The sequence below is a fragment of the Asterias rubens genome, chromosome 2 (assembly GCF_902459465.1).
Source record: "Asterias rubens chromosome 2, eAstRub1.3, whole genome shotgun sequence".
NCBI classification, from domain to species: domain Eukaryota; kingdom Metazoa; phylum Echinodermata; class Asteroidea; order Forcipulatida; family Asteriidae; genus Asterias; species Asterias rubens.
In genome coordinates, this window is record NC_047063.1 from 25,108,245 (window position 1) to 25,127,942 (window position 19,698).

The window sequence follows — 19,698 nt, forward strand, 5'->3', positions numbered from 1 at the left end:
ATAAAGTAAGAGCGGTTGTTTGGATCTCGGCTATGGGGCGCCGTCTGTCTGTTTTAATTGTTTGGCATGTTTTTCTTGGTTTATAGCAATTAGATGTAAACCATAGAAAGTGTTGCCAAATCCTTTTTATGGTTTATACCACTAGTATTTGTTGTGTGTAGGTTTATAGTTTACAAACCATGAACATGAAAATAAACATTTATAAATCATGGTTACCATGAACATTACGCATCTTTATAGATGGTTTATAAACCATAAAAATTGAAGCATCAAAATCATGGTTTATTTTATAAACCATGAAAATTGGGGCATATATCTGTGTACAGAGGAAGAGTCCTATATAGGGCTACCTTATTAGCAGTTGCACTATTAACTAATCAAGAACCAAGATAGTTGCGATAACGGATCCTGCCTGCCGACGGCGGAGCTACGCCGTCGGCAGGAGGAGGGTAACATTATCGCAACTAGAACCAAGACTAAACTTTCAAACAAGTCGCTCAAGTGAGTACGTCATTGCGCATTGCGCACGGTCAGTGTTCAAACGTGTGGTCGCCCTCCACATAAACACACACGATGGGTCGACTGACGTGACTCTAGCTTTGCCGTTTCCAAGATGGCCGTAGGTTCAGTGATCGTTGCGATTGGATTGGTAGCAATTCTTTACTTCGTGTACTTCGTTGGCAGCCTTCTGCAACAAAGACGTAAAACTCATGCAGTCCTCAAGCAATGGCCTGGTCTTCCTACCCACTGGCTCTATGGCAATATTCACCAGGTATGACGTGTGTTTTCTGTTACTGTATCATCATTACGTAATTTGGGTATTTCATAATACGACTGATGTAAAGACTAAAGAGAGAGCCATACCTGGCAGCAAGGGGTGGAACCAGCCAACACTGTAACACTGTACCTGTTACCTTAATAAGCTGGGGCTTTTTTGGAAAAAATACAGTGTTGGTGAAACAGCACAGTCGCTAGTCTAAGAAAAACGCTGGCAAATTTGCTGTTACAAATGGCACTAAAAAAGGCCGCAGAGTGACCGTGGGGGACGGTCCTACTAAAAGCCGACAACTCGCCGACAACGCCGACAACAAGTCCAGAGCGCCGACAACTCGCCGCCAACAAGTTTTAATTACCTCAAAAATGGCCAATAAACCATAGATGTATTAGAACTATATGTGTTCTGTAATATAAACATAAAGTTAATGGAAAAACTTCACAAAAAGTGTGAATTTTTAACCAGAAAAAAACTTCACTTGCACGAAAAGCGGTCGGACGCCATCTTGGCTTAAAAACCGTGTTTGGACCAGACCATTATGATACGGGTAGATTTAGCACTTGTCAACAACAGAGGGCGGGCTTCATGTGAAGACCTTCACTGCAGTGTGCACAGTGCATGACGCCCGCCCTCTATTGCTAAGTCTGACTCACCCGCATCATAATGGACTGGTCCGAACACGATTTTAAGCCAAGATGGCGTCCGACCGTTTTCCGTGAACGTTCAGTTTTTTTTCTGGTTAAAAATTCACACTTTTCGTGAAGTTTTTACATTAAATTTATGTTTATATTACAGCACACATATAGTTCTAATACATCTATGGTATATTGGCAATTTTCGAGGTAATTAAAACTTGTTGGCGGCGAGTTGTCGGCGCTCTGGACTTGTTGTCGGCGTTGTCGGCGAGTTGTCGGCTTTTAGTAGGACCCTGGGGGGAGGATGGGGAGGGGCTCCAGGCATTTAGGCCAGGGCATTGAATGGTTGAATAAGGTTATTGCTCTATATGGTTTGTAGGACATGTAAAGGATGAATAAGGTTATTGTAATTCTAGGCTAAAAATAAAAGTATGGACCTGACTTTGGTATATTATCAGAATATAATATACACATGTAGTATGTATATTGTTGGAGCATGGTTGCAGTGGCCCTTTTGTGGATGCAATTGCCATTATTTGATAAAATGAAGCCAATGTCTTGTACAAACTATAATGCACTTTTAAAGGCACTGGATACTATTGGTAAATACTCAAAATAATTATTGGCACAAAACCTTACTTGGTAACAAGTATTTGGGAGCTGTTGATAGCATTGTGAGAAACGGCTCCCTCTACTGAAGTAACGTAGTTTTCAATAAGATGTAATTCTCCGATTTTGAGACCTCAGAATTAGATTTTGAGGTCTCAAAATCAAGCATCTGAAAGCGCACAACTTGTTGTGACAAGGGTGTTTTTTCGTTCATTATCATCTCGCAACTTTGATGACCAGTTGAGTTTAAATTTTGACTGGTTTGTTATTTGTTGAGATACACCAAGTGAGAAGACTGGTCTTTGACAATTACCAATAGTGTCCAGTGTAAGTTCACTTGTTTGCTGCATTGTGCTTGTTATATCCCACTGTAGTGGGTGAGTTTCAGCCAGCAGTACCTGTAACATCACACTATAACCTCCATGCTATTAGGCTCAGTAACTGGGATGCTGAACTCCTTAAAATAATGTTTGACATCTTTGGTTGTAATTCGGTTGTTCTTGTAAAACCGAAATGCAAAACACAAATTTGAAAGGGAGTGTTAAGTTCCCCAGCGGAAGTTTCAGGAGGAAAACCTACCAAGTGCCAAGTATCCACTGAGTAACTGGCTGGATCTACCTCTATTCTATTTCATACAACTGCTTTTGATACAAAAAATTGCTAAGCGCAACATTATACTTACCACATCCAGCTGACCAGAGTTAGCATACTTTTGTTCCCTAATGTAACACTAACACGCTAAAGTTGCAGGTGTCACTATAAATGTAACAGCAGGCAGGCCAATAAGAATGAAACTACAAACTCGTATCTTTGGGCTTAACGATACAGAGTATTTTATTTAAACTACTGTATTAGGCTTAACAAAGGTGTTTAGAGAGTATTAATCAGTAAAGAAGGCAGTAACAGAAGTACACTGGATGGGGCTCACAATGTAAGGCCGTGTCCGAATTGGTGGCTACGGCTGCGGCTACGACCGTTGCCAGGGGTGTTGCTAAGGGTGTCCTATACTTCAATGCATGATGACGCGGCAATCCAGCGGTAGCCGTAGCCGTAGCCGCCAATTCGGATACGGCCTAAGACTTCACACTGGGCTAAACCAGGAGGGTCTGTCGATGAGAGCAGACTAGAGAAGAGACTGACTTTAGGAAAGTAAGGACATTATATAGGGGAAGCTTGGTCCCTGACCAGTTCATGGTGATGGTCAAATGCCTGGTCCATTGGGTTATTGGTGTGCATACCACATGGCTGATTTATGGACCTGGGTGTACCCACACAGATGTGGGATGTGGGACGGAAGCTTAATAATTTGGTATAATTGAGTTACCAGGGTTAAGGTTGGATGGAGGATGTATTTATGAGAACATATAAGTAAATACATAAACACTGGTAACAACAGGACTTACACTAACAAATCTTTTAATCTTCAATCTTCAACAAATTAATGTAACATTAGTCATGTTTTAAACGTGTCTTCATTTGCAGCATCCAATGTTTGATTCTAAAGTGCGCAGGGAGGGTGCAGAGGCTGGATTGAAGTTCCATAGAGAATTAACCGCTAAACATCCCAGAGGTTTCTACTTTTTCATGGGCCCATCAGGGGGAGTGTTAACGGCCAACCATCCGGACATCATGCGACCAATCATGAAGAATGGAGGTGACTAATGCAGAGATTATTTTCAATCAAAATGTTTAATTGATTCTCATTATTGATATTGAACATAGACCAGAGAATTAGGTATAAGCAGATTTATTTATCCATGTGTTGATTTTGGCTAGATTGCATTTCATACCCATCTTAGACAAGTATATAAATAGCCATGTTAATGCGATACTCATAGATAAAACATGGGGTTGAACATGGAATAGAGAAAGGTAGTGGTATCGTTTTTAAAAACACAGAGTCCTATATGCGACAAAAATAGTTAGTGGCATGTTTCGACCCTAGCAGAGTCTTTCTAACACTAACAGGTTTTTTTTACCCAGCTTTATGTTCGAAATCTTAAACCTTACATTTAGGGAGATCGCACAACTTTTGATACGATGGAAGAGTCACATCCCAGCACTTTCAGCTGTTATTTTATGACGATTCTTGATTTTATTTGGCGATAACATAAAAGATGTAATTTCTCTTTTAGATGAATGTACAATCTTGCTTGCCAGAAATTGCATCCACTTCAAACCTAGCAAAGTTGTTGTCAAAGCCTTTGATAGTATTTTGCAGTATTAAAAATAATTATTTTTGTCATGGTTTTATGGATAAATCCTTTGCCTGACAGATCCAAAGCCTCTACAGCAAGGACAACCTAGCTATCGCTTTACATTACCTTGGCTTGGAGAGAGTCTTCTACTAGCAAAGGGAGACAAGTGGCTTCGAAACCGCCGCCTTCTAACTCCTGCTTTTCACTTTGACATCCTGAAATCTTATATGGGAGTTTTCAACGAGGCAGTTGATGTCTTACTGGTAGGTTCACAGTTAAAATTGGAATATTTACACCGATATGAAAAACCTCCATTTATAAATACCTCAGACAGTTTCGCTATTCCATTTCGTGGAGATCGCGTCACGTGGGGCTGTTTAAACGGTTGATTATTATTATTATTATTATTATTATTATTTTTGCCATCACAGTACAAAACAAATTACAAGACAATATACCCCGAGATGGGCAAGGGACAACAAAAGCAAATACATACTGTGATCCATAGATCTGTTGCCCGACATCTGGGGTACACAATAAAATCAATATAGATTTAACATAATGACCAGCTAGAGCTCTGTTTATAACTGGTCGTCTAGTTTTGGTGCAAGACGTTTCTTGTTATGGGTGATGCCGTCACTGTCGGTGAGTTGGCCGCGCTGTGTGTGAAAGGAAAACAAGAACGTCTTGCACCAAAGACTATACGCGCACCAACGGATCCGGAAACTGTCGTCTCAGTCATAACAATACAACACAATGACTTACAGAGCTCATGGACGTCGGAAACAGATAAGTTTTACTGAGTTTCTTACTTTATTATGCCTTTTAACCAAAAAGGCATTTATGAATGGGAATAAAAGAGTAGGGGCTCGTTCTTAAACGGCCGTTTAAAACCTTGCACGGTCTTTGCCGCACAGCAATGACCCTGCCAGTTTTAAACAGCCGTTTAAGAACTCGTCGCTACTCTTTTATTCCCTAATTGAAGTAATTAACATTCGTACATACAGAGTTCCTTATGCTAAGGATACTGTTCCCTAAGCTTCTTGGAGGAATCTATAGCTTAGGGGTTTATCAAAAGGTGCTCATGCCATCATTTCAGCATGACCTGATGAGATCTGAATACTAGTTTCAGACATTTCTATTAGTGGCCACTCTCACCCCTGGTGTGTGTTTTTCCCAACAGTCTAAGATGGAGGGGATGGTGGACACTGGAGAGTATTTTGAGGTGACTAAGAATGTGAGCAAATGCACCCTGGATATCCTGCTGAGATGCGTCTTCTCTAAGGAGATGAACTGCCAGACAACTGAGTGAGGATGTAATGGATTAGAATCATGAATACAGTGAACCTCTCAGTATCTGGGTTCAATGTCATAGAGTTTCTTAAGCAGAAAGTTATTTACTATTATGTTAAACTTGCATCTAGGATAAAGAATATTAATTTTGGATTTACATTAACACTGATGTTTGTTAGCACTGTATTATAACATTAATAATATATAGGTTTTCTCGGTCAATTTCGAAAAATGAGCAGCCAATTAAACCTCCAAGCTATTCTATTTCGCGCAAAGTCAAATGCTACTCAAAAGGGTCATTCGATTTTGTTTCATGAAAAGTCAAGAATAGTGTTGCGTCATTTAATTTAACAGTTTTTTTAACAGTTGCCTAGTACAGTTTATCTGTTTATTTGTATTTCTTAAGTCGTACTTATTTGAATTCTCATTTAGCGAACTTGATTGCCTCTTTACAAAATTGAAAATAACACAATGAGCAAAATCTCGAACTAGCTGTACTAAATTGAATGATGATGGTGTGGTACGAAAAAGAATGATGATACACTAAATTGAAAAGAGAGCTAAAGGAATTTGACTCAACTCAAAACGAAATCGCATGAAAATGAAATTGGCTGCTCATTTGCTTTTGAAAACCTATAATAATAATAATAGTAACATAATAACCAGTTTTTATATAGCGCTTATCACACCAAAATGATTACCCCTGATCACTGGGCCTTAAGTCATTCCTTGAACCACCCTAGCTAATGTACCTGGGGGTATACAGTCTGTGCAATTTTAATATGAGTTTGCACAGGGACACAAGTATCACAACCGGGACTCGAACCCACACTCTGCTGAACAGAAGTACCGTAGAGCTTTAGTTTGGTACTCTTATCGGCTCGTCCACGACACCATACTCAGGGTACTGAGTATACAGTGCTAACACACATCAGTGTACTCTTATTGGCTCGTCCACGACACCATACTCAGGGAACTGAGTATACAGTGCTAACACACATCAGTGTACTCTTATCGGCTCGTCCACGACACCATACTCAGGGAACTGAGTATACAGTGCTAACACACATCAGTGTACTCTTATCGGCTCGTCCACGACACCATACTCAGGGAACTGAGTATACAGTGCTAACACACATCAGTGTACTCTTATCGGCTCGTCCACGACACCATACTCAGGGAACTGAGTATACAGTGCTAACACACATCAGTGTAAGGGTAAAACCAAAATTATTAAGACAAATATTGCTTAACAATTTCTGGTAAGCAAACATGAGCAGGACACCAGTCAGAAATGGTGCCTTATGGTATTTTGGCTGGTAACCTTATTCTGGTAAGCATTGTTGTGCGTAGGTACTTTTGTGCTTAAGCAGCTCTATGAAATTGGGCTCTGGTGTTCTATGAATGTTATCGTCAAGCAAACTTGAATCCTTGATTTTGATTGGTAGATCCATAGCAACAAGGAGTGTGATATAAACATATACATGTACCACATAGCCCATATCACACCCTGCATATACATGTACCACATAGCCCATATCACACCCTGCATATACATGTACCACATAGCCCATATCACACCCTGCATATACATGTACCACATAGCCCATATCACACCCTGCATATACATGTACCACATAGCCCATATCACACCCTGCATATTGATCTGTTATAACTCTGTGCTGTTTAAGTTGGATTTGAAACTTTGCATGGTGGAAATACGATATAGAAAGTTTTGCGGTAACACCATGTAATGACTGTGTTGTTTGAAGCCAAGTATACACAAAACATGCAGCCGTTTCAATACCAGGTGTTGCAATCATCAACGCGTCAAGTTTGCTTGAAGATAAATTCATTATCACACGTGTGCTCATGGAATAGGAATGGCCTCACATATTCAACTCTTCCTTTGGCCCCATCGGATGCCCTATATTTCTCTGTATTGCACTTGCACTTGTGTGGTTACTGATATTAGGACTAACAAGTTGAAGTACATTTGATGGGAAAGTGTGAGGCACACGTATCAACATTCCACAAGATTTGATTCACAATCATAAACGTGTGAAATCTCCTGTTCATCAACCTTAAAAGAGAAGGCAATTCTTAAAACATTTTGACATCTGCCATTTTGTTTCAGTAAACACCCTTATGTTGAAGCTGTGAATGAACTGACTGCAGATACAATAGAGCGATGCTTGTAAGTAACTTGGGTTAACTCATTTCAATACCAAATTCTTTGCCAAGAGACTGTCGGCGTCTTACATGTATTCAAGCATTTTGGACACCCTTTAGTTCCCATTTGCATTGCTTAGTGTGCGAAGGAAACAAATCGCAATGTTTATAACATGCAGCAGGATTTGTACAGTTTATGTCGTTGATATAGGGGTAATTGTCTGCTTTACCATAGTCAGCCGTTTCAATACATGCGGCATGATTTGTACAGTCTATGTCATTGATATAGGGGTAATTGTCTGCTTTACCACAGTGAGCCGTTTCAATACATGCGGCATGATTTGTACAGTCTATGTCAATGATATAGGGGTAATTGTCTGCTTTACCACAGTCAGCCGTTTCAATACATGCGGCATGATTTGTACAGTCTATGTCGTTGATATAGGGGTAATTGTCAGTCAGCCGTTTCAATACATGCGGCATGATTTGTACAGTCTATGTCGTTGATATAGGGGTAATTGTCTGCTTTACCATAGTCAGCCGTTTCAATACATGCGGCATGATTTGTACAGTCTATGTCGTTGATATAGGGGTAATTGTCAGTCAGCCGTTTCAATACATGCGGCATGATTTGTACAGTCTATGTCGTTGATATAGGGGTAATTGTCTGCTTTACCACAGTCAGCCGTTTCAATACATGCGGCATGATTTGTACAGTCTATGTCGTTGATATAGGGGTAATTGTCTGCTTTACCATAGTGAGCCGTTTCAATACATGCGGCATGATTTGTACGGTCTATGTCGTTGATATAGGGGTAATTGTCTGCTTTACCACAGTCAGCCGTTTCAATACATGCGGCATGATTTGTACAGTCTATGTCGTTGATATAGGGGTAATTGTCTGCTTTACCACAGTCAGCCGTTTCAATACATGCGGCATGATTTGTACAGTCTATGTCGTTGATATAGGGGTAATTGTCTGCTTTACCACAGTGAGCCGTTTCAATACATGCGGCAGGATTTGTACAGTCTATGTCGTTGATATAGGGGTAATTGTCTGCTTTACCACAGTCAGCCGTTTCAATACATGCGGCATGATTTGTACAGTCTATGTCGTTGATATAGGGGTAATTGTCTGCTTTACCACAGTGAGCCGTTTCAATACATGCGGCATGATTTGTACAGTCTATGTCGTTGATATAGGGGTAATTGTCAGTGCTTTACCACAGTGGGCCGTTTCAATACCATTTGGAATAGGAGCCCATTTATCTTGCATTGGTTTCTATACTCAGCATGATTGTTTTATGCAAGACATAAGGGCTGAGGGTACATCCCCCTCAATGATCCATACTTAAGACACTATTTTCTTCTAGTTCTTCTAGTACGGAACCTCTTCCTTTACAATCCTTTATGACTTCTTGAGGTTCCCAGAACACAATGAATCCACAATGGGGGAGGGGGTACACCAAACGGATTTCTCCTGTAGGTTTTTCCTTATATCTTGGGCCAAGCACTTTATTTTACATTCCTTAAAGAGGGGCTTTGTGGTCGGATTCAGAATCACTATTCCTAGTGAAAAAGAAAACATTAAGTCTCTAACCTCTTGTTGAGAAATACCCCTCCAGTGTGAAGATTGGTAACATCCAAAACCATCCAACAATGCATCATTTCAATATAATGGGTAGTTTCATTGTGTACGAGAATCTTGTACTTTCCTCCTGAATTTCCTTGTCAATCAATCAAAGTAAACTGTAATTTGACCTTTTGACAAACTGTACAGACCCACTTTAATGTTAACAGCCAAGGATGTAATGTTTTAAAATTCACCCTGAAAGAGAAAAGAAAACCAAATAAAAGGACTCTCCATTTTTAAGTGAGGTTAGAGACTTTTGTTGGTAGGGACTTCCTCTATTGTAAATTGAGTGCATCATAACTGAATGTGTACCTTGGAGACCCTGTTCAATGTCAATGACCAGAGATAAAGAGTAGTAGTAAATATCCTGTAAATATCCAAGAGATGGCAGGACATTTCCCCATGTTTTTAAACTTTTATTTGAATGTGTTCCCTCTGGCAGCAATTTCTGGATGTATTTTGATGTTCTATTCAACATGTCTAGTCTCGGAAGGAAGTATCATAAAAAATGTGATTTTGTGCATCAGTTTTCCGATGATATAATTCGTGATCGTCGTGCTGAAATAGTAAGTAGTTATAAATACTTTCTTTACTTCGGTACTCATTTATCAAGTTATAAACCACAAGGGAAACTGCTGTCTTTGTTCCTCATAAATGGTTTAAAATGTACTCAGACATTTTCCATTGTGATTTGTTACTTGATATTTTGATATAAAAAGTTGCATCCCGTTAGGTGATTCCTCTGCTGCTACTTCCAAGGTTGAATCATAAGCTTGGGTTTGATCCTTGGTTATACGGCAGTTACAGGTTGAATGCCTTCTGACTGCTACCCCAAACAAAGATATTGACAAAATAACGACTCCTCTAGCATTAGGACTAGATAGCCCAATTGGTATAGAGCACCATCACGATAATGTGCAGGTTTCAGGTTTGAGTCCCTTTCTAGTAAACTGTTTTAAACCCCAAGTTATTTCAAATTTACCCAGTCAGTTTCCCCTATGATTTATTACTTGGTCACATTGCAACATTTTCAGGGATTTATAATAAGTATTCACCACAACTTGAATCTTATCAGTTACTGGTTTACAGAAATATAATGCAGTTTTATTTTGTTCTGTTTGCCGCAAGTTTTAAATTCAAAGAAAATCTTTACAAAACCAGATTTTTGACACCTGTGTTCATGTAACAGAGTCACCTGTCATTTTTTTGTACATGCCATTTGATGAATTGCAGAATAGTGTGATGGGTTATTTCTATTCATATTTTACAGTTTTTCAATCTCTGCTTGAACCCTTTCTTCTTTAGGAAAAGAATGGCTTAAATGGAAACGGTACATCGTCCAGCCGCAGGTATCTTGATTTCTTGGACATCCTTCTCTCAGCTCGAGACTCGGATGGTGAAGGCTTGACGGATCTAGAGATACGTAATGAAGTAGATACATTTCTCTTTGAGGGTCATGACACCACCTCCAGCAGCCTGACTTGGGTACTGTACCTTATGGCAAAGCATCCTCAACATCAGAAGAAAGTCCAGCAAGAAATTGATGATTTGTTGAAAGATCGAGACTCTGATGTCATTGAATGGTGAATATATAGGAATAGATTGAATCAATAGGAACAGATTGAATTAATAGGAAAAGTTTGCCTGATTTCCAGGAATGAGTTACAGGAAAAGCTAGAACTCGCATAATGCCGTGTGTGTAAATATTTGTTCATGGCCCAGATTCATAAAGCTGTAAAAGTAGAAAATTCTGCTTAGCAAATTTCTTGGCTAAGCAAATAAAAACCAGAGGTACCAAACACAGCAACGGTAATTGTATGGTATTTTGGCTGGTAACCTTTTGTTGCTAAGAAAGCTAAGTCTTTCCTGCTAAGCAATTTTTTGTGCTTACAGGCTTCAGGAAATTGGGCCCAGATCTACTGCTATTTGTACTCTGCATTAAGCTTACTCTGTATATCCCTTTCATGTGATGTTTTGTGCCTAACTCGTAAAACTCAAGTTCTTGTTCTCATGTCCTGTAGGTTTATGTCCTGGTATCATCACTTATGTCCTTGAGCAAGACAACCTTTAGATGGGATGTTAAAGAACCCAGATTACTTAAGAACAAAACAATAATAAAGAGGCCCTCCCTGATATGTCTGAGATGGTCTTGCAGCTTTTGACCTAACCCCTTGATTTAAAGAATCTTTCTTAACAATCTTCACCAGATTTGATAATTCAGCGCCAAGAGTGTCATTTATGACAGGCATTGGACATTATAAATGAATGTAAACTTTAACTAAATACATGATGCACGTTTTGGACTTCGAAGTGACATGATTTCCTTTTCTTTATAATTCAGGGATGAATTATAAAGAGTCATCCATGATTTCCTTTTCTTTATTCCTCAGGGATGACTTAGGGAAGTTGAAGTATCTAGTCCAGTGTTTGAAGGAGTCAATGAGGTTGTACCCACCAGTGCCATTCATTCAAAGAGTCATCCAGAAAGAGGTTGAAATCGATGGTAAGATTCTCCCAGCTGGGACGACGCTTGATGTATCTATCTACAACCTACATCATAATCCGGTTGTATGGACTGATCATATGGTGAGATTTAGTTCATTATACGATTGTTGCACGCTGGGACGGGGTCCATGGCGTTTTGTACACTCGAGGGGGAAAATGGAACCCGAAGCGAAGCCGAGGGTGCCATTTTCCTTCGAGGGTGTACAAAACCCATGGACCACAGTCACAACGTGCAACAATTGTTTTGTTATACCTTTGTATAATTGTTATTCCTCTTCTCGAAGTTCTGTTGTCATCATCAGACATTATTACGACGGACTATTCATTGTTTAATAAGCAGACGAACGAGAAACAATTCCCTCGAACCCGCGGGTGTTTCGTACACAGCGCGAAATCGACCAATGCTGGGAACGATCAAGGTACACCGGTGTACATCACTTTACATGTTACCCGGCCCGTTGCGAGCCATGTAACATGCGTTTTTGTTGCGCGTCACATTATTGGTTTTCGACCAATCAAACTTCACAGTTTGTTAGCGAGGTATATTAATCATGAATGATGGAAGGAATAAAATGTTAAACACAGAATAGTCTTGACCACTCAATAGGACGAGGTAGCTTGTCATTTCACTAGTGAACATAATATGTTAAACACAGAATAGTCTTGACCACTCAATAGGACCAGGTAGCTTGTCATTTCACTAGTTAACATGAAATGTTAAACACAGAATAGTCTTGACCACTCAATAGGACCAGGTAGCTTGTCATTTCACTAGTGAACATGTCAAACACAGAATACTCTTGACCACTCAGTAGGACCAGATAGCTTGTCATTTTACTAGTTAACATGAAATGTTAAACACAGAATAGTCTTGACCACTCAGTAAGACCAGATAGCTTGTCATTTTACTAGTTAACATGAAATGTTAAACACAGAATACTCTTGACCACTCAGTAAGACCAGGTAGCTTGTCATTTTACTAGTTAACATGAAATGTTAAACACAGAATACTCTTGACCACTCAGTAGGACCAGGTAGCTTGTCATTTCACTAGTGAACATGAAGTGTTAAACACAGAATAGTCTTGACCACTCAGTAGGACCAGATAGCTTGTCATTTCACTAGTGAACATGAAATGTTAAACACAGAATAGTCTTGACCACTCAGTAGGACCAGATAGCTTCTCATTTTACTAGTTAACATGAAATGTTAAACACAGAATAGTCTTGACCACTCAATAGGACCAGGTAGCTTGTCATTTCACAAGTGAACATGTGTTAAACACAGAATAGTCTTGACCACTCAATAGGACCAGGTAGCTTGTCATTTTACTAGTTAACATGAAATGTTAAACACAGAATAGTCTTGACCACTCAGTAAGACCAGATAGCTTGTCATTTTACTAGTTAACATGAAATGTTAAACACAGAATACTCTTGACCACTCAGTAAGACCAGGTAGCTTGTCATTTTACTAGTTAACATGAAATGTTAAACACAGAATACTCTTGACCACTCAGTAGGACCAGGTAGCTTGTCATTTCACTAGTGAACATGAAGTGTTAAACACAGAATAGTCTTGACCACTCAGTAGGACCAGATAGCTTGTCATTTCACTAGTGAACATGAAATGTTAAACACAGAATAGTCTTGACCACTCAGTAGGACCAGATAGCTTCTCATTTTACTAGTTAACATGAAATGTTAAACACAGAATAGTCTTGACCACTCAATAGGACCAGGTTGCTTGTCATTTCACAAGTGAACATGTGTTAAACACAGAATAGTCTTGACCACTCAATAGGACCAGGTAGCTTGTCATTTTACTAGTTAACATGAAATGTTAAACACAGAATAGTCTTGACCACTCAGTAAGACCAGATAGCTTGTCATTTTACTAGTTAACATGAAATGTTAAACACAGAATACTCTTGACCACTCAGTAAGACCAGGTAGCTTGTCATTTTACTAGTTAACATGAAATGTTAAACACAGAATACTCTTGACCACTCAGTAGGACCAGGTAGCTTGTCATTTCACTAGTGAACATGAAGTGTTAAACACAGAATAGTCTTGACCACTCAGTAGGACCAGATAGCTTGTCATTTCACTAGTGAACATGAAATGTTAAACACAGAATAGTCTTGACCACTCAGTAGGACCAGATAGCTTCTCATTTTACTAGTTAACATGAAATGTTAAACACAGAATAGTCTTGACCACTCAATAGGACCAGGTAGCTTGTCATTTCACAAGTGAACATGTGTTAAACACAGAATAGTCTTGACCACTCAATAGGAACAGGAAACTTGTCATTTCACTAGTTAACATTTGATGTTATAATTTATAATACCCCATACAAAGATTATGCCTTTTTGATTGGTTTAGAGCAGGTCACATGATATGTCCTATTTTTGGTAAGGCTGTGCAAACTCAACATGCTTTACACAGTACACACAGCAAACAAGGTACCAGACCCGTAGCAAATGTACTATAACCATGGCAACAGCAGCTTCATCGTACCAAGATGTCTAGGCACAATATATGTATGGAGTATCATAAAACAAATAATTAATGCTTTTATTCATGCTATGGTTAAAACTATGACTCCCTCGGTGATCCAGGAGCGGTCTTTTTTTCATTGGCTTCACCTCTGGAAAGTAGTACGCTCCAAAGTCCAAGGATCACCTCGGGCGTTATAGTTTCAACCATAGCACTCAAAGCAGCTAACATTTGTATTCTACTCTTTCTTTCAACTTTTTTATTTTTCTGGAACTTGAATTTGAACAATGTGTGCAAGCAGTGACTGAGCCCTCCAATCACAGTTCCCCTTTCAGAAGAACCAATCAGAGCAGTAAATGTTTCTATAAATAGACCAGCATGTCTTACACTCTTCATTCTCCTGCAATGATTAGAGCAAGCTAGTTGAAACATTGAGACATATAATCAAAACTGAGTGGTCTCCCGAATTCTGAAATCTACCCTGCGTTAGTTGAATAAAGCTTGTTGTTTTTTTCATTGTATGCTTTTTGTAGTTTCTGTATTTCCTGTAATTGTTGTATTCAACAGTCCTGGTATTCACTCTTTCACTTTCCTTAAGCGCTTTGAGACTTTATTGTGGTTTTGTGCTATATAAAAACTGTTCATTATTATTATTATTATAAGCAAGTTCCAAAAGAACAAGAATACACACAGCAAACTAAATATTTACATACACTAAGCTTGGGCGATATCGGTTTATTTTATTCACGATATATCACCGACAATATATCGCGATATTCGATATAAACGCGATTAATTAAATTTGACATCATCAGTCTTCAAACTCCAAGTGAAAGTTGTAGAAGAGACAGTCATAGCATAAGAGAGGTGTTCTAATGACCTAGTCTTCTGGTTTTACTCCAAACCCATGGGCTGCAAGATGTCTAAGCTAGCAAATACATCGCGATGATTAATCGATATCGCGATGTATCGCGAATATCACGATATATCGCGATATATTGATTAAAACCAAATCCATCCGATATTGAAATCATTTCCAAATTAATATCGCGATATTCGATAATATCGTGATATCGCCCAAGCTTAACATACACGTAGTGTTACGGCAAACCTCCTCTATGTTAATACCACACCATTCAAGCCTACTAAACTATAATATTACACATGCCAACTACTGTGTCTTCCTCTTTTCATTTTCAGGATTTCATTCCAGATCGTTTCTCTCAAGAGAATGTTCAGAAGATGGACCCTTTCTCATACATTCCATTTGCAGCTGGACCAAGGTAAAGTGTCCTAATAATTATCATTTCAAACAACTAGGATCCTTAAAGTTCAAACTTTATTTCTTTAATTCTACCATCCTTGAATGATTTATTAGAATCCTTCCTAATTTTAAAAAAATCCAACACGTAGGGGTAACTCAACACCCAAACTGGTGGACAATGATCAAATATTTGTTGTACTCAAGTGACATTAGGGGCATCATGTCTATTTAGGAAGATTTCTGGCTCTTATAGAAAATCTTCTTGGTTTGTTATCAACATTTCAACTAGTCTGCTTTAGTTGTCTTCAAGAGACTAATGACAACTAGGGCCAGCTCTTTAGCAACAGGGGTGGTTGGCTGCCCATGGTCACCCCGATTATTACTCATGTTATCAACATTTCAACTAGTGTGCTTTAGTTGTCTTCAAGAGACTAGTGACAACAAGGCCCAGCTCTTTAGCAACAGGGGTGGTTGGCTGCCCATGGTCGCCCCAATTATTACTCATGTTATCAACATTTCAACTAGTGTGCTTTAGTTGTCTTCAAGAGACTAGTGACAACATAGGGCCCAGCTCTTTAGCAACAGGGGTGGTTGGCTGCCCATGGTCGCCCAATTATTACTCATGTTGTCAACATTTCAACTAGTGTGCTTTAGTTGTCTTCAAGAGACTAGTGACAACAAGGCCCAGCTCTTTAGCAACAGGGGTGGTTGGCTGCCCATGGTCACCCCGATTATTACTCATGTTGTCAACATTTCAACTAGTGTGCTTTAGTTGTCTTGAAGAGACTAGTGACAACATAGGGCCCAGCTCTTTAGCAACAGGGGTGGTTGGCTGCCCATGGTCGCCCCAATTATTATTCATGTCGTCAACATTTCAACTAGTGTGCTTTAGTTGTCTTCAAGAGACTAGTGTCTTCAAGAGACTAGTGACAACAATGCCCAGCTCTTTAGCAACAGGGGTGGTTGGCTGCCCATGGTCGCCCCAATTATTACTCATGTTATCAACATTTCAACTAGTGTGCTTTAGTTGTCTTCAAGAGACTAGTGACAACATAGGGCCCAGCTCTTTAGCAACAGGGGTGGTTGGCTGCCCATGGTCGCCCCAATTATTACGCATGTTGTCAACATTTCAACTAGTGTGCTTTAGTTGTCTTCAAGAGACTAGTGACAACAAGGCCCAGCTCTTTAGCAACGGGTGGTTGGCTGCCCATGGTCGCCCCAATTATTACTCATGTTGTCAACATTTCAACTAGTGTGCTTTAGTTGTCTTCAAGAGACTAGTGACAACATAGGGCCAAGCTCTTTAGCAACAGGGGTGGTTGGCTGCCCATGGTCGCCCCAATTATTACTCATGTTGTCAACATTTCAACTAGTGTGCTTTAGTTGTCTTCAAGAGACTAGTGACAACAAGGCCCAGCTCTTTAGCAACAGGGGTGGTTGGCTGCCCATGGTCGCCCCAATTATTACTCATGTTGGGCAGATTCAAGGATTTAAACAATACATATTTTAACTAAGATTGCCTAAACCAAGTCACAGTGGCGAGTCTTTTAGCTGACGAGATCTGTCAAGAAATTTCGGTAAAGAATAAGATGGAAAAAATGTCATTAGTTTTGTCAGCCAACAGTGGAATTCTCATGTTGCATGTATACGGTGTCTGCACAGGACACGATGTTCATACCAATAAGTAGAACTAATATTACCTTAAAAGTTTTTCCCTTTGGGAAGTGGTGATATACCCCCCCCCCCCCCCACCCCAACCACTGCCAGGGTTGATGGTTGCTGATTTGTAAATGGTGTTGTGTAGACGAGCATTTTGGCAATTTAGTTTGACACTAAAGAGCAGTAATCTTTAATCAGAACAGTGTGACTTTATTAGAGAGTGAGGATTTATCTGTTCCATTCACTGGAGAATCACAAAGTATGTAAACCAAACATGGTCACGAGAGGGCGCTATGCTACTCAACAAATGGATTGGATGATGAATAATGAATTGCTGCCCCACTTATAAAAACCTTGCTACAACTCTGACTGTAATACACAAGTTAAAATAATAGGAAAAAACCCCAGAAGGCTTGTTCCAAAGCCAACTCTTCTTCCAACAACATTAATCCATGGTGTATTCTCAAATAGTATGTGATAACAACCATAGGAATACAAGTAAAACCTACTTCCCTTCATGATATTACATGTCAGTATTTATAAAACTGGTTCGCATCTTACTACTGTTGCTAGCTGTTGGCCCACACTTCAACACACACACTTCAAAGCTGTTGTTGTGTTTTCTTTTGTAGGAGGTTCCTTATTGACTGTAGTTTCTTTTCTTTTTGATGATGATTGTGTGGAAATAAACGTTGCTTTGAATTTACTTCTTTCTCATACAGGAATTGTATCGGTCAGAACTTTGCTATGAATGAGGAGAAGGTGTTACTTGCTCGTCTGTTGAGAAGATACCATTTAGAGTTACATCCTGACCATCCTGTAGTTGTGTCTAATCACATTGTTATGAAAGCTCATTATGATGTTAAGATTAAACTAACACGTCGTCGGTGATGTCATCCAAATCAAGCCTCAAACACACCCAGTACCTAATTCAACAAATTTTAAGAAAGTTTACCTGATTTTTATCTAGCCATGTGAATTCTCAGGGTACTCTGTAATTTCAGCATTTTCTCTAAATCTTATTGAACCTTCAAATGTTTGGGAAAGAAGTAAAGCGGTCACCTAAGGGAGAAAGAAAGTGTTAACCTAAATTGACCGCTTGTATTTAAGTTGGTGAGTGTTAACTTGGGTAACCGGAATCTTACAGGGAGATAAAGCTGATTGTGATCACTGGTTTACGTTGGAAATTCTAATCAGATACATAATTGTGAATAAATTAATCTTTAAGGTTACGTTTTACAAAATTATATTATATACATGTACATGTTATAATTCAACAAATTATATTATATTATGATTATGAAATTATATTATATTATGATTATGAAATTATATTATATTATGATTTTGTTCTATTTTTCTCATTGATAGCGCATTTTGTTAATAACAAATGAGTAGGTGGGCTCTGATACAGAATATTTCCCAACACTGCTAGAGATTTTTCTGTATGACCAAATAATTAGTTTTGCGTGAAAACGTGTGAAATTGCCTTTCTGAACTTTGCACTATTTTCATATTCCTGTATGTGCAGTGAACAATAGGAAATGTACTGGGGTGAAAATTATTTGTGCATTCAAGAAACCAAAATTGAGTTACACTAATGTGAATGAACAGAATTGCCCCAAAACGTCATCATTTGTCTTTAAATTCAAATTGTTGTAAATTTTTATCAGATTCTATAGGAGACTTTCCAACGCTAGGTGGCAGCAGACATACCGGGTAAATTTCCATTGTTTACGTAGTTCTGAACATGCGGTAATTCTGAGAACAATGGATTTACCCGGTAAGTCTGCGTCCCAGAAACTCTCCCATTGTCATGTATGTTTTTACTTATTAAAATTTGACGTATGTGATCTATTTTATTTTATATGGGAAGAAAAAAGTTGTTACCATCATGGTAGGGTCATGCATTGGTAATGACTACAAACATATTGAATAATTTCTATCTGATGGTAATGGACGTAAATATCCTGTGAAATTGTTTCAACTGAAGTGTCCCTCTTGATAAGAAATCAATAAGGCGAGATTTGGAGCTTGAGATTAGCCATGCTGCAGCCAGAGATGCAGTTGTTGCAACCATAGAGCCCTATGATACAACGTTTTGATGGAAACATCTTGAAAGTATGCAGCTGAAACTTGAAACTTTCACAGGTGACTTTTATTTTTTAAAAGTGCCTATAAATCAGAATTATGACATAAACAATTTAACATCTCTAACAATGATCCTTCCTTGAAATGAAGATTGGAAAATAAAATCATTAAGGCCTACATATAATAGCAATTTATTGGAATTATGTATTTTTTATAGTATTGAAATCTTGGAACAAACGCAAATAAATATGGCTTCTTTTAAAGCATTCTAAAAAGTGAGGTCTGTCTTTGTATTTTCCTGTTTATAGTTCAAATGGTAATTTCTGTACGATAATTGCATGGGGAAATATGCAGAATCTTACA

At 38.8% G+C, this 19,698-nt stretch overlaps 1 protein-coding gene across 1 annotated transcript; it reads left to right on the forward strand.

Annotated features, from left to right (window-relative positions):
* The first annotated feature begins 433 nt into the window (after positions 1-433).
* LOC117304619 (cytochrome P450 4F2-like) lies at positions 434-19,137 on the forward strand. The gene is made up of 10 exons (XM_033789165.1): positions 434-772; positions 3,502-3,673; positions 4,296-4,480; positions 5,401-5,525; positions 7,648-7,707; positions 9,758-9,881; positions 10,621-10,898; positions 11,706-11,901; positions 15,522-15,604; positions 17,967-19,137. Exons 1-10 carry the CDS (start codon positions 614-616, stop codon positions 18,133-18,135), a joined length of 1,551 nt encoding a protein of 516 aa, XP_033645056.1. The 5' UTR covers positions 434-613; the 3' UTR covers positions 18,136-19,137.
* Positions 19,138-19,698: the final 561 nt, after the last annotated feature.